This window comes from Mastigoproctus giganteus, chromosome 6 (genome assembly GCF_048544385.1).
Source record: "Mastigoproctus giganteus isolate SK-2022 chromosome 6, ASM4854438v1, whole genome shotgun sequence".
Lineage (NCBI taxonomy): Eukaryota > Metazoa > Arthropoda > Arachnida > Uropygi > Thelyphonidae > Mastigoproctus > Mastigoproctus giganteus.
In genome coordinates this window covers 173,270,754-173,287,624 of record NC_143580.1, presented here as the reverse complement: position 1 = coordinate 173,287,624, position 16,871 = coordinate 173,270,754, and the positions used below count along the sequence as shown (strand labels likewise).

General features: G+C 37.7%; 1 protein-coding gene across 1 annotated transcript; it reads left to right on the top strand.

Moving 5' to 3' along the window:
• The first annotated feature begins 439 nt into the window (after positions 1 to 439).
• Positions 440 to 1,225, top strand: LOC150084756 (general transcription factor II-I repeat domain-containing protein 2B-like). The gene has a single exon (XM_090376348.1). The coding sequence runs from the start codon at positions 440 to 442 to the stop codon at positions 1,223 to 1,225; it is 786 nt and encodes a 261-aa protein (XP_090232474.1).
• Positions 1,226 to 16,871: the final 15,646 nt, after the last annotated feature.

The window sequence follows — 16,871 nt, the reverse complement described above, 5'->3', positions numbered from 1 at the left end:
CCGTCGATCATGGTTATGGGATATGATCGCTGGGGTGCAGCAGGGGATAGATGTTAGCGCCTGTCAAAAGTTAGAATGCAGTGCAACGTTCGGCTGCATATATTTGGAATATTTTCTGTCACGATAAGATAAACTTCTATTAAAAGAAATTAAACTAAGTGTAAGTAAAAATAAGGTAAATTCTTGTAAAATATTATATACAAATAGTAATGATATAGTAATATGTAAGTAAGAAATTGTTTCTCCTTTCTAGATATTTTTCTTTGCCGTTCTCCCATAGTATGGCTACTAAGAAAAGAAAAGTAGATGCTGAGTGTCGCCTTTTCAGTGAAGAATGGGAAGAATAGTACTTCTTTGTGAAAGCAAGTAACCAAAGGGCTATGTGCCTGATATGACGACAGTGTTGCCGTTTTAAAAGAGTACAATCTTCGGCGTCATTATGAAACAAAACATCTTTCAACATTTTCGAAGTTTTCTGGAAAGTTACGTACAAAAATTTAAATTCATAAAACGTACTGTGGAATCACAAAGGCATGTGTTCACGAAAATATTTATTGAAAATGAATCTGTAACCCGTGTAAGTTACAAAATAGTAAATAAGATGGTAGAGCGAAGAAAACCGTTCACTGATGGCAGCTTCATCAAAGAGTGTATGATGGAAGTGGCAAAAGACTTGTGTCCTGAAAACGTCGATTTATTTAGAAGTGTTAGCCTTTCAGGAAGATCAGTTGTGCAGAGAACAGAAGAACTTGGAGAAAATATAGTACTGCAGATACGCGAAAAGGCTAGACAATTCTTGTGGTATTCTCCAGCGCTGGATGAGTCTACTGATCTCTCCAGCACGTCACAACTTCTCATATTCATTCATGGTGTTAATTTGGACTTTCAGGTCACAGAAGAGTTGACATCCGTTTGCAGCATGCAAACAACAACTGGAGAAGATATTTTCGTGGAAGTACAGAAAACATTGCAAAGCTATAAACTTCAGTGGAATCAGCTTCGATGTATCACAGTTGACGGCTGTGACACATCGAAAAACATGGCTGGTGTTAGGAAGGGTCTTGTAGGGAAGATTAGAACTAAGTTAGAAGATCTTCAACTTCCGGGTGCTTTGTTTATACACTGCATCATACATCAACAAGCATTATGTGGCAAAGACAGATATTTCTTGCCTACTGAAACCAGTCATCTCTGCGGTGAACTTTATTCGGGGCCATGCACTTAATCACCGCCAGTTCCAGGCTTTTCTTGAGGAAATTGCCTCTGAATTTTGTGACTTACCTTATCACACAGCAGTGAGGTGGCTTAGCTGCGGTAAAGTCCTGTTTCATTTTTATAATATGATAAATATTTTCATTTCTATCGCTTTCGAGAAGCATTCATTCCTCATAGTGCCCTATACTTTTGCCGCTACCTGTACAACTAAAAGAAATAGCGTCACTTTCGGAGCTTGTGCATTTTACTTTCGTTTCGAACGCTCCAGGGGATGCGACAGCTGAAATATTACATCACTATTAGTCGGTCGATGACGTCACGCCGTTCTCCTGTGTAAAGGGCAAGCGTCGAACACGAAATCCCAAGTACGGTGTAGGCAGAAGGCGACTATTGTTATAATCTCTAAGAAAATATGTGAAAAGAGCCACAATGAAAGTTTCGTCCAGAACTTCTCCCCCCCCCCCCGAATCGGTGCAGAATTATTCGGGTAAATCAACCCTTGTCGCTTAAGAATAAATTATACTAAATTTCCCAAAATCGAATCTACCCTTTTACACTCGTTTTATTGCATTTACAAGACATCTTTCCACACAGACTATCAGACAATTGTATCATTTTCTTAGTACTCAGTTTTAACAGATAATGTGACTTATCAAACTAGTTGTCAAAATACCAATTACACTATTAAGTTAATATAGTTTCCTGTTCTAGTATTAGAACAGTTGTATGTTATGACAAACAACAATCATTTTGATACCTGTAAGAGTGACAAGCGAAAAAGCCGGCATGAAGAACACTATTACTCAGCTATACCAACAGCAGCAATGTTTTAACCTGCTATCTAGTTGTATCTAATCTGCCTCATACAAATGTCACGCAAATCATGATATATTTTGTTTAATAATCTGCTGAATAATTTTGTATTTTTAATAAACCCTGTTTTGTTTGTTTACCCTTTTTGTCTCTTGACCATTCTTCCTAGTTGCACATAATTCACTGAATAAGCTTATTAAAGAACCATTAACTGCGGTCACTCCGGGGCCCTCCTTATCTAAGAGGTACCTCTGGGTGAAAAATCACAACACATCCTGATGTTGCAATTTGCTCTTTACTTCTCAGAGTAAATATAAGAACACAAGATTTTTTGTCCTGAAGTAACTGTTAGATGATCATATTAAACCCAGGTCTTCTGGAAACACATATTAGCATGCAGCCTTGTTGGCAACGTTAATTAGATATTTTCCTCACCGAAAAGGATAGAGCTGATACACTTCTATGAGATCCTACCTGGCTAACAAAATTGTCATTTTTGATTGACGTAACATCTCACATGAATGAATTGAATTTAAAACTTCAAGGAAAGGACAACTTTATCTGTGACCTTTACCGAATCATTAAAGGATTTCGAAAAAAGCTATTACTTTTTGAAGCACAACTAGAAAGAGGAGATTTCTCTCATTTTCAGTGTTTCAAAGAATTTCCTGCTGAAATCGGAGAAGATATCAATGTCGAGTTTCCAAAGAAAATTATTAATGACTTAAAAAAGCATTTTTTGGAAAGATTTTCAGACCTCGACAGAATTGAGAGTGATATTCTTTTGTTTCAAAATCCATTTCATTGTAACGTTGATGACGTGCCAGTCGAACTACAGTTAGGGATCATTGATTTACAAGCAAATGACCTATTGAAAGAGAAACACAGAGAAGCAAATCTTGTAGAAGTTTATTGCTGCTTATCTGATAATGAGTTTTCAAAATTAAAGAAATTTGCCTCTGGTATGGCATCAGTGTTCAGTACAACTTATGTTTGTGAGCATGCATTTTCAAAACTGAAATTTGTAAAGTCCACATATCGAACAAGGCTGAGTTATGAACATTTAAAGGCAATTCTCTTGGTTGGGTGTAGCAATTCAAAAGCAAACATTGATGATATTTTATAAGCTAAACGCCAGTTCCATAAATCACATTAATCTTTTCTGCTTATCTTATTCCTAATGTCGCCTTCCTTGAAAATTTTTGATAAATAAATATATTTGTTATCTTTATTTTTCTATATATTCTTTATTTTTGCATATTTTGGGTATTGGCAAATAAATATATTCGTTGTCTTCATTCTTGTTGTATTTACTGAATTGCACATATTGAACAAAATGATTATATGGCCTGCGCTCGTCAATCTCTCGGTTATCTGGCCCGTCGTGAAAAAGTTTGGTGACCCCTGGTCCAGTATTTAGTCTTTTAATATATAAGATAATATTCCGTCTTATATATATATTTGTCTATAAATTGCGTGTGCTCTGATCCATTTGTCTGCTTTCTGGAAGAAAACTCCAATTTTCCGAGAGGAGAGAATCATTGTACTCTTTCCTAAGAACAACTAATTGAGCTATATCGCGAAAATTACCCATAATTATTCCTCATTTCATCGAAAGGATTATAACTCAGGATTATTCCGCAAATTTATTTACTGTTTATATGAGCGCAAAAAATCTTTACAACAACTCTACAGCGTTCTTTGTCCAATTTATATTTATGTTCCATTTTGTGTTTCGTCTGAGAAATGGGAAAGATGTCATTTCCATTTACTTAACCTTTTTAAGCCGCCTAGTTTCCAGGGTGCAATTGCAAAAGTGAAGTCGTTCTACGTGAGAATATCCATTTGTACCGTCCCCTCTAGATTATTTTAATAAACTTCTCTGTACCATTTTTAACAGATATGAATCCTTCTTAAAAACTTTTGTCTCACAACTAGTTTGCAGTATTTCAAAACGACCTGATCATTGCCTTACACAGTGCGATAATCACTTTTTTTTTCATCCCTGTTGACAAAATTTCTTGATATCATTGACAGAATCCCCGTGCACTGTTGAAGCAATATGCTTACATAGTTCAGAGAATTTCATATGGTAATGTACAATTACCGTTAGATTTCTTCATACTCTTGTTAAGTTTGATAACACTCCACCCAGATGGTACGTTATTCTGGAACTACTGCTCCCCAAATGCAGTACCGTGCTTTATCACTGCTCAACCTCATGTGATGTTTTGCATCCTATATGCTAGGTAGGCAACAATATGGATCTAGATGAACTACGCAGACAGGTTCTTTAAATAATAATATCAATATCATTAATAAATATTAAAAATAGTAAGGAGTCCAACATCGATCCCAGTGAACCCAATTCATTACATTAATTGATGAAGAACAGTGGCCGTTTCTAACTATTCTTGTATCCCACCATATAACTGTCCCTTTACCCAGAGGTGTATTGCTAAAAAAAATAGTACCCCAATGCTCGTTATCCAAAAGATTATTATATTATTATTATTAGCCATATGGTGCAAGGAAGCCTGAGGCTTATACTGCACCAGCAAAAAAAAAAAAAAAAAATTCTGAATTACCCCGAGAGAGAGAGAGAGAGAGAGAGAGAGAGAGAGAGAGAGAGAGAGAGAGAGAGAGAGAGAGAGAGAAGGGAATCACCAAGATAGAGAAGAATGATGATGATATCCAGCTGAGGATCATCCAGGATGTGCCAAGCCCATGCTCACCACATGTGAGCCCCTGGGGTTATATGATAACGCCACATCGACTGTACAGTAAATGAATCAGACTTCAGACTCACGGTTTATAGAACAACCAGTTCTAGCGTTCAGCTCATGGCGAATCAAAATTCAGCGTTCACACGCATCACAGTATATATATCATTCGTTGGATCTCTTTATCTAACACATTGTACTCTAGTAGGAAACGGTCAAGTTTCATTGCGAAATTCATATTTTTGTTTTTAAACAAATTTTTAAAAAAATCTATTAATTTTAAAGATTACTATTAATATATATATTTTTAACAGCAATGGGTAAAATAGATGTTTCTCCCTCCCCTTTGATTATGCCATTGTTTCATAATATTATATGTATAAATTTAATGATTTTCTATTATGACATTTAGAAAAATGTACCGGAATATTGTTCCGCTGCGTTCCGGCCCGAATACACCACTGCCTTTATCCTACTTTATGTTCTCCCAGATATCATTTGGAAGGATCGCCGTACGTCCCACACCAGGAGTAAAAAACCTGAGTTCGAATCCCGTAGATCAGGGGCAACCAACTTAATTTGTGATGCGATCTACTTTTTTTCTTCAAAATGTGCCGGGATCTACCATCTCAAGAATTTCATTTCACGATGGTTAAAAAAGTTAATCAACACATATTGAAAAATGTTGTTTATACAGTTTAAAATTAAATACAATTCAGAATTCTTACTTAAATTTTTAATTTATACGAAGTTTGTGTCTTCATGTCATCTGCCAGATGGCAGATCATTTGGCATGATCGGGGATATACAGTGATAAAGCCATCAGTAAAGAATCATCTGTATGCAATTCCACAACAGTAGAGCGATTCTTCGTCTTCGTTTGTTTCAAGTACAAAAAGGTCGGTTCACATAGACATGTGGAACCAAAACAGGAATTTAAAAGTTCACTGCATTTTTTTTTAAATTTGGGTACTTTTCTCGGCAAACATATTTCCAAAAGTCATCTGATGATCTGGCTTTTAGGAAGACATCGTTTCGCAATGTAATAATTTCGTTTTCAAGTAATATTCTCTCCATGAGAAAAATCTCAGCGATTTTTCTGCAATTTGTTTTGTATCTAAGTCGACATTAAATGGATAATAAATATATTGAACCATGTCTTCAATTGTTTTAAAATCACTGAATCTGGTTTCAAAATCATCCACAACTTCCTCGATTTCAGAAACATATTTCTTCACTATTAAATTCAAAAACAGGACATTTTTGCAAATGATCTTGCATATTTGCAAAATGATCGGAATTTTTTTTTTTTTTTTCCTTTGAAATCCTCAGACATTGCCAAAAGGTATTCACAATGTGAGATATAACTTAAAACGATGCCGTTTTACTAATATTCTGATTTATTCAGATATAATATATTTCTGATGCGCTTCCACTATACTTATACATAGTCAAAAATTGATATTTAAACGCCAGGGGCTCTCACCTGGTGAGCATTTTTTTGTCTTTACAGCCAAAAAAAAAAAAAAAAAATTTATATGTATATAGATACAAAGTCAAAAAAAAGAAAGAAAATTGCTAATAAAATAAATAAATAAATAAAATGAAGGTGAAGTAAAATTATATAAAATAAAATAAGATAAATAAATCTTATTTTATGATAGCCTGGATGAAGGTAGAACTGGAACAGGAATGTTTCAAAACTGAAGAACTAGGAATGAGTTGTCCACATCTGGTGAAGGCTTTATGTAAAATTATTATTGAAAAAATTAAAATTTTTCTTTAGGGTTGTAAAGAGATGATTCTTTGTCTGGAGAAATAGTAAAAACAAAAAATTGATAGAAAACTACAAAAGAAAAGAAAGATCACTCACAAGTGCAAGGCTGGTGCCAGCAAAAACAAACACAGGAGAGGAAGGAATGGCAGTAAAAGAAGAAGAAAGAAGATTAGAAAGTTGCTGAGACCATACAGATAACACACAGCAGACGAGGCTAACGAAGATCCAAATAATATTATTACAGACCAGCTTATTGTCACCCATTTATTTATACGGGTGACGTGGAAGCCTATGATAGATATAAGCTTGTCTGTACCCAAGTCACAAAGGAGATTAGGCAGGCAAAGGCAGATTATGAGATATCTTTGGCAAAGGATGCAAAAAAAAACAGCAAAGAGTTCTTTACCTATGTAAACTCTAAAAGGAAAGCGATGAATCAGATTGGTGAGCTGGATATTGGGCCCTTAAAAAAAAGAGAGAGACAAGAAAATAAAAATACATGTTAACCATTTTTTTAAATAAGTAAAAAATATTATGTACTATTAATGTTTTATTTCCAATAAAATTTGAATATAATATATGTATAATTTAATTAATAATAGCATAATAATAATCACAAAGTTTTGAACTAATAGTTGAACATATTAGTTGAACTAATACATTCAACTAATTTGTTGGGGTGTTGCGTGGGCCCTTCAAAAGTTGGGGCGCAGGGCGCGCGCTCGGGGCGCCCGCCGTTAAATCCGCCTCTGGAGGCACTGGTTAAAGAAGCACTGCAGGATCAACTAGACAAGATTTCAGTTATAACTCGGACACAGCATGGCTTTGTTAAGGGAAAGTCTTGCCTGACCAGTTTGATTGGATACTATGATGTGGTCAGAAAGGAACTGGATGCAGGGAATAACTTTGATATCATATATTTGATCTTAGAAAGAATTTTGATACTGTTTCACATGGAAGACTGTTGAACAAATTGGAGCAGTGTGGCATTAGAGGCAAATTGCTGCTATGGATAAACGGATGGTTCAATGGGATAAGATAGCGAGAGGTAAACAATGGACACTGCTCATCGTGGACTAATGTTATTAATGGAGTCCCTCAGGGTTCAGTGTTCTTTTCAGTATTTATAAATAATATTGATAATGGTATATCAAGCTTAATATCCAAGTTTGCACGATACGAAGGTTGGCAGGGTTGTTAAAGACACTAATTTCTAGCGGTGACTAATGACACTGCTAGAAAAATCGAGCAGATGGGCTGAGAGATGGCAAATGAAGTTTAAACTTGACAAATGTAAAGTACTACATATGGTGGGAAGCAGTAACCCCCAGAGTACCGTGTCAACTCTGTGGTACTACACAGTGGTAGAGAACGAAAAGGACCTGGGGGTAATTGTGCAGGCAGATATGAAGCTTTCTGAGCAGTGCAGACAGTCTGCAAGAGTAGCTCATGGTGTCTTGTCAATGATATATAGGAATGTTTCTAGCAGGGATAAGGAGGTGATTATCCCCTTGTATAAGGTAATTGTCAAGCCACACCTTGAGTACTGTATACAGATCTGGAAGCCTCATTTTAAGAAGAATATAGAGCTGTTGGAACGAGTACAGAGAAGGGTAACAAAATTAGTGAATGGAACAAAGGGTTGCTCTTACGAAGAAAGGCTTAAGTTTTGCAAACTACAATGTCTGGAGACTAGACACTTGCAAGGTGATCTGATTGAGGTGTATAAAGCCTTGAATGGTTTGAGCATGCTCAATGCTGAAGGGATTCCTCTTCTTGCTCAGAATAATAACCTGAGAGGGTATAAATTCAAATTGAGGAAAGAGAGACGTAGGATAGATGTGCGAAGTTTGTCTTCAGCCAGCGGGTAGTTGATTGGTGGAACAGACTACCATCCCTTGTTGTGGAAGTTGATAGCCTAACTAAATTTAAGGCTGAGCTGGACAGGTATTTGGAACGAACGGAAGGGCGAAATGGGAGCGTTTTTTTTTTGGGGGGGGGGTGATGCTTGCTTTCTTGCCTCATACGTCTCTACTAGTATATTACTGCGATCCCAATATATGTAATATGGACATATATATATGTATATTGGTATGAATTTTAAGTTAGACTCTTCCCAGAACAGTGGTTCAACTCCGCATTGTGTTACTGTGAAGATACAATGCTCCGTGAACAGGCCAGGCGAGTAGTGAATGTTATGTTTGTGTATTTCGTGCATGTTATATTTTTGTATTTCGTGCATTTTATGTTGTTCTCGCCGTTTGGCCATGCAGAAACAGCATCCAGGTGTCCATAACAACGGGAAGCTCGGTCAGCCTTCATATCGGACCCTGAAGATGATTCCCCTTGGTCTGATATGAACTCACTGAAAATAATTGTGCAAGAGGGGCAAGGGAAAAGAACCCTGGTGGCCTAAGCTAGTGTAAAAAAAACTAGTGGCATTGAGACACGTTAAAAATGATTTCCCTTCCCCCTTTTCTTTTCCATTTTTTAAACAAGAATTAATGCTATTTACAGTAGTGGCGCTATGCAGAAGGCGTTTCATCCGAGAAAGACCTTAGTTGCGAATTCCTGGAAGACTGCGAGGTTATTCTTGAACTGGAGGAGAGGATGAACATAGTTAGATGATAAACTTCTTATAATAGTCTTGAGTTGATGTCGAAAGTTACTGCAGATAGAGCAATCGAAAAGGAGATGGCCAGTCTTCTTTCGAGCCTAAAAAACAAGCACCTGTATAATGTAGATCCAGTTGAACTGTTTCTGATTTAGAGATCCACTGCCATGTACGATGTAGAATCTAAACTTAAATTTAACCAAGATTTGACCAATTTGGACATCGTAAACAAAACATCAGGAAAGAAAGGTCTGATGGCAGCACCAAGTGGGAAAGTGTTCCACCTCGTCTGACAAATATTAACCAATTTATAGAAGCACCTTGATTTTTCTTTTTCGGGGTCAGATCTCAAATTTGTTTCTATTCCCAAGATTTTGGATGGAATTTGCTTCTTGAACCTAAAGCAGAGGCCACGAGGAATAATATAAACGTCGAGGGGGGAGAACAGTAGCAGCAATGACTGGACAGCAATTGTCGAGACTGTACTGCAGATACGATTAAATAGATAGAAACTTCCCTCTTCGAATATAATTTAATTTGTACAGAATGAGAGAATTGGTTGCTCTGTGAAACCATGCTCTTCCCGCTTAAGAAACTAAGGGCAGGAACACAGCATTTAATACAGACCTAAAGTTTTCCGTCAATGACCCCAATCAGTTTTGGACACTTTGACAATCGAGACAGTAAAATTTTTAACTTTAGAATTGACGGAAATTAGATCGGGTATAAAATTCACCTTGTGCATAATAATAACTCGAAGTAGCTTAGTCTGTGTAATAATAGGAAGATGCTTGCCAAAGATTCTCGACTTGAGGAGGCATTCTAAGATCTATTTTAGATTTAAAGAGCATTATCTTGGTTTTGCTTTGACTGATTTTAAGTTTATTCAATAAAGATCAAAAACATAAATACAAAAGTATTTTATTTGCATTCGCCTCGAGGGCAACACGAGATTGATCAGAACCAATAACAGTTAAATCATCTGCAAAGACTATAGTTTTAGAATGATCGAAGGAACGAAAAAGCTAAACTTGGAAAGGAATGTTCGAAATGAGGGGTCCGAGGAATGAGACCTGAGGACACCCTCGATAAACTTGCCTTGAGACCTGAAGAAATTTTGACTTAACAATTAACCTATTAGAGAATTAACTTTTAAAGAAACTGAAGAGATGACTGGAACAATGAAGAGATCGAAGACGTTCAAGGGCGCTGCTCTATCACGCAGTGTCGAAGACGCCCTCTGGGTCAACGAAAACGACCAATTTAGCTTTTTGAATTGGAATTTTCAATGTGTAAGTTGAAATCAAATAGGGCGTTCTCACAACAATGATTGAGAGAAAAATCCATATTGGCATGGTGAATACAAATTCTGTGTCTGGAAAACTGCATGTTAATCTTAAGAGCCATTAGTCGCTCAAGAATTTTACTCATGTTACCCAGTAATGCAATTGGCCTATAAGAGGTAGAGTCTGAATGAGATTTATCCGGCTATTTAATGAGACACAATAAAGCAACCTTCCAAGCATCAGGAAAAAGCCACCAAGCAAGCAATTATTTAGAAAGCGTAAAATAAAAACATATTCAAGTTGAATATATTTTTGAATAATTCAATCATGTCCATGCCCAGACAATTATTTACATTGATATTTTTAACAACATTAGATAATTGCTCCTTGGAGAATGTTTCTGTGTCAGTGTCAGCTGCATTAGAATTATTTGCAGCGAATATAGCTTCATGCTCACGAGCGGCATCCGATTCATTGTCGAGAGCAAAAATATTATACAGAATTCCATTCACTGGATCAGTCCAGCCAGTAGTTTCATAAGAATTGGACAGTAGCAAAGAAATCCGATGTAAACGTTTCTTTACGGGCAATTCAATACTTCAAACTACAAGGACTGGAGTTACCAGAATCTTTCACAAATTTCTTCCAAGTTTCCCTCTTTCTTGCAGCAAGAGTTTTTGTAAATTGATTTTTCTAAGCTATATATTCTGTATGCAGCTGTTGGACGTCGAAGGGACGCTAGCCACGGTGTTTCTGGAAAAGCCTTCCAGCACACTATATATACCTACAAAGTAATGGAAGTTCTTGATTCCGCCAAGTGAAATTTGTGGAGAAATAAATTTCTCGTTGGATGACTATATGAAGCCTTAGTTATTGAAAGTTGTATGAATTTAGCCATTTCAGAGGCAGATGAAGAAGCCAGGGCACAGGGATTATCAGAAGGATAATCTAAAACAATAAACGAATCAAAAACTTCCCAATTTACAGATTTAAAACAAAATCTAACAAAGTATGGTTGACTAGATAAATTTTGAGGAGCAGAACTAACCAAAGAGGCATAAAAGTCAATTGTAGTTCTATGGTCGCTCAGTTTCCAATCAGGTATGGTGTTCCGTCCCTCAATTCAAGAACACAAGTCACGAAATAGTGACATCGATATTGTGACTCTCCATCAGGACTACAAAATGTAGATAAACACCCAGGTTGATTATGTGCAGTGAGATTATGACTAAGTAAAAATCCTGCGAGATGAAGACACGAGAGTCAGGTGTAGCACTAAACCAAAGACAGGACTTTGCGTTCACATCAGATGTAGTAATTAGGTTCCTAGAATCAAGAGAATTTAAAACATACTCTAAATAATTTAGTGAAACCTTTAAATATATTGATGATATCAACCGAGTTCTGCTCAGCAGCCAGGCGAATCCAGAGGCGGATTGGATATAAGATTTACCGCGAAAACCCCGGTGGGGCCTGAAGGCAGGTGTAGTTTTGGCCATAAACAATATAAAGTTATAGCCATAATATAACATAATCTAAAAAATATGGCCATAACACTAAAATTTTTGGCTCAGTCCACAGTTGGACGAATCTCTCAAGCAACTGATCGAGATCTCTTGCCGTTTTGTTTGCATTACTTCTAATCTAGCGTCATGAGAGGAAACACATTATGGAAGCAAATGTAGTTCCAAAAGCATTATAGCTGCTGTTAACGTCATTATGTACATTATATTTAAGAGAATCAGAACTAAAGCAATTATTATCTGGGCAAGATGATATATCATCTCTTTTGGAGATTACCATGACTTCTAATCTCTCTTGGAAGAAGAACATTACAAATATTGCTTCTTCTGCATCCAAAAAAACTTGGTTTTCTCTTTTTCTCTCGGCGTTACTTTTCTTCCAAACAGCTATTCACTCTGTAAAAATTGCAAATCCGACCTACTATGGAATATTGTTCCATCTGGGGGCACCGCCTCCCGGGCCTTTCCACCCGGTGTGGGGAGGACGTCACCATCCTCCAGCATCTCTATCTTCTCCATTTCGTAACATCACCACCACCACCATCATTATCATTTTTAGCTCAAGTAACCATTTTCGCCGCCACCTTCGACATGTCAAGATAAACTCTATGCAAATGACATCAAAGCTATAGTTTCTAATCATACTTGTAAAAGGTTCAATGATCACTGGGCTTTCCTGTGTTCTATCTTCTTCTGCTGGCCTCGGCAACTTTCTAATCTTCTTTCTTCTTTTACTGCTATTCTTTCCTCTCCTGTGTTTGTCTTTGTGGCACCAGCCTTGCATTTGTGAATGACCTTTCTTTTCTTTTGTATTGTATCAAATATTTATATTTACCTTTTTTTTTATCTTTTTATTTTATTTTATTTCTATTTATTTTTATTTCATTTTTAATTTTTTAAATTCCTTTATTATATAATTTCTATTGCTTTCTTACTTTTATTAATTTTTTTATTTGAATTGTTCATTTTTTGAGTGGTTTCGACATTCAGTAAGTGACATTCGAGGTTTGCTGCGATTCGTACCCATTTGTGCCCCGCCTCTTTGTTTCTGATGTGGCCAGGTTGGACCATCCTGCTGCTTGTTGCTACTGCAGCAAAGTGGCCAGAAACCACTGAAAAACATAACACACAATACAATTCACTTTTATTTATTTTTATCAAAATTTTTTTTCTTTTAAATTTATTTATATATATATCCTCTTGGTCCGATATGAACTCACTGAAAATAATTGTGCAAGAGGGGCAATGGGAAAGAACCCTGGTTCTTTTTTTTTTTTTCCTTTCCTTTTTTTATTTTATTTGATTTATTTATTTTTTTTAATATATATTATTTATTTACTTTTATTTAGAGAACCAAGACAAGAAGCACTTCCTCGGGACACGGGCTCCCGAGGAAGTGGAGCGAGTGGCGCTGTTCCCCGTATGGCTACTGCAAGAGAGGGGCAAGACCATCCAGCCCTACCAACTGGAAGTGCTTCCTCCGCAAATGACCACCTAGGAAGGGAAAAAATGCCAACGCTTGAAGTGGAGCATCGAAATGAATACGTAGATCATGCAAGCATACTACGAAATAACGAAGCTGGAGACCGATATGACATCTGACAGGGCGAGACACAATACTAAGTGGATGGAACGATTCCCAGATATTCAGCTCAACGAACAGCGAAAAGCGGCCCAGAGAAGGACCGTCGTCACGAAGAACCTGATAGCGCCTGCAATCTTGGAAAAAAACCAAGCAGAAGTGAGCGATCAAACTAACAAAAATGAAGAATACGGAACCAGAGGAGGAAGAACATACTACCACCGAATCAGAGGAGGAAAAGCAAGAAGAAATACAACCCACAGCAGCTGAAGTGGAAAGAGACGAGGTCATGATATCCAGAATAGAGGACGAGTGTAAGAAGGCCCTAACAGAATTCGAAGGAATGGAGCCCACAAAGACTGAGGTGATACCAAAGCAGAGGCAGGCCGAATAGAACATTGGGGAGAGTCACAGACCACCTCAATCAGCACATAATACTGCATTACCTCGACATCTATGTTGCAACACTGGAGGCCATCCACACAGCTGTGTATTGTGCTGCGTTAGCAGCCACGAGGATTAATGGAAGAGATGCGAGATACCAGCAGCAGAAGAAACGAAAACAGAAAGAACTACCAGCTTGGGAAAGAAGACTTCAGCAGAAGATAGAAGTATTAAGAGTCCAGATAGGCCAATTGACCCAATACCAACGGGGCAATAGGAGTAAAAATTAATTGGAAAAGTGAAGAGCATCCTAAACAGGGACAGCGTGCACAGCAAATATGAGACAAAAAATCAGAGAATAGGAGAGTACTTGGACACATTGAAGCAGAACCTCCTTACACTCAACAAGAGACTACGCCGATAAAAAGAGACCGCCCAGAGGAAAATAAACAACCGAATCTTAAATGAGGACCAAAGAGGTTTCTACAGGAATCTCACAGAAGATGGGAAATAAGGGAACGGACCACCCGAAAAAAAATGATTGGTGAGTTCTGGGGAACGATATGGAGCAGGGAAGTAATACATAACAGCCAAGCCACCTGGATAGAATTAAAACGCAAGAAAACCAAGGACGTATAAGAAATGAGAGGGTAGGAGATTCGGGAAGAAGTAGTAAAACAGACGATCAAGAACTCTCACAACTGGCGACCTCCAAGAACAGATAACGTCCACAACTACTGGCACAAGAGGCACACTTGCTCACACAAGCATCTGGCAAAGCAATTCACCCGAATGATGAGGCACCAGGAGACAATCGCAAAGTTTCTCACTCAAGAAATCACATATCTGAAGCCTAAAGACGAAGATACAAGAACCCCGGTGAAATATAGTCCAATCTCCTGCTTTCCAACATTGTACAAGATCTTACCAGCTGCATAACCAGGAAGATATCAGACCACTTGGAGGGCCAGAACATAATGACTGAACAGCAGAAAGGGTACAAGCGGCTGAGCAAAGGATGAAAGGAGCGACAGGGGGAACAAAATTTTTAAATCAACTAGATGACTGTTATTTGTATCAACATGTCAGGGAAAGTACTAGAGAAAAGAATATCCTAGACCTCATCATCACACATGAATCAGATGACATAACAGGGCTGACAGTAGAGGAACCAGTAGCAGGAAGTGATCACGGAGTTCTGCGGTGGATGATGACGAGAGAGGTAGCAGAAGTAAAAGGCAAAGGAATGGGTTTTAATTTCAGAAAAGGAAATTACGATGCCTTAAGGTACTACATGGCCTCTATTAACTAGGTAGATATCGCGCAGGGAATGAATACAATTGAACTGTGGTACGCTTTTAAAACATTAATCACAGATGCCTTGAATGCGTATATACCATTAAAAAAATACTCCACGAGAAGGGTTCCAAGTTGGATGAATAGTGAAGTTGCCACATTACTTGAGCAGAAAAAGGTGGCATGGAAACGTTACAGAGCAATAAAAAGTACTGAAGCCTATAACAGCTACAAGGTGGTGTGTAATAGAGCCACAGAAAAGGTTCGACAGGCAAAGGCAGTTTATGAGAAATCACTAGCAAACAGAGCAAAGAGGGGGGATAAAGAGTTCTTCACATATATAAATGCCAAGAAGAGCAGGACAAACCAGATCGGACCTTTACGTAAGGGAAAGGGGATAGTAATAAATACACCAGCTGCCGTTGCAGATGAACTCAACAGTTATTTTGCATCGATATTTACAAATGAAAAGCCTTTTGTGGCAATGGGAAATTGTGGGAGCGAAGTTAAAAAATATGTAATTAATGATATTGAAATTTCGCAAGATTATTTAATGAAAAAACTTTCGAGCCTACAGACTAGTAAGGCTCCTGGAGTTGATGGAATATACCCTATAATCTTGAGAGAGGCGGCAAGCGAGTGCATTGAACCACTGAGGCTGGTTATGCGAGCATCACTAGACTCTGGGGAGATTCCCTTGGATTGGAAAAGTGCAAATGTATCTCCCATACATAAGGGTGGCTCTAAAAGTGAAGTTGGAAATTATCGACCTGTCAGTCTGACTTCAGTAGTAGGGAAAATCATGGAGGCATTGATCAAGGGTGGAATTCAGGATCATTTGGATAGAATTGAAATTCTCAAGGATACTCAGCATGGTTTTGTAAAGGGAAAATCATGTTTAACAAATCTGGTTCGCTATTTCGAAAGGGTCACTCACGAGTTGGATTTATGGAATAATTTCGACATTGTTTATTTAGATTTCAGCAAAGCTTTTGACTCAGTCCCACATGAGCGGTTGCTTTATAAGCTGGAACAGGTTGGAATCACTGGGAAAATCCTTAGATGGATAGAAGGATGGCTTCAGGGCAGGAGGCAGAGGGTTGTGATAAATGGCTATTCCTCAGATTGGGTTGATGTAAGAAGTGGGGTTCCCCAAGGATCAGTATTAGGACCGCTGTTGTTTTTAATTTTCATAAACGACATTGATGAAGGGATAGAGGGCGTGATGTCTAAATTTGCAGATGATGTTAAAATTGGTAGAGTAGTTAATGATCACTGTCAAGCTGAGCTTCTTCAGAGAGACCTAGATAGACTTCAAGAATGGTCAGAAAAATGGCAGCTGTGCTTTAATCCAACAAAGTGTAAGGTATTACACCTGGGAAACAGTAATCCCAAAATAACTTATTCACTTGGTGGAGTTCAGCTAAACCCAGTACTGGAGGAAAGGGACTTGGGTGTTACGATACGGTCAGACATGAAATTCTCTGAGCATTGTAAACAGGTTGCAAGGAAGGCCCATGGTGTCCTATCGATGATCTATCGAACTTTTGCAAGTAGAGATAGGGACGTGATAATCCCATTATATAAGGCCTATGTTAGACCACACTTGGAATACTGTGTTCAAGTATGGAGACCGCACCTAAAGAAAGACATCGAGC

What these genes read in the sequence shown, in the direction of transcription:
- LOC150084756 (XM_090376348.1), top strand. Translation starts at nt 440, where the DNA reads ATGAAACAAAACATCTTTCAACATTTTCGAAGTTTTCTGGAAAGTTAC.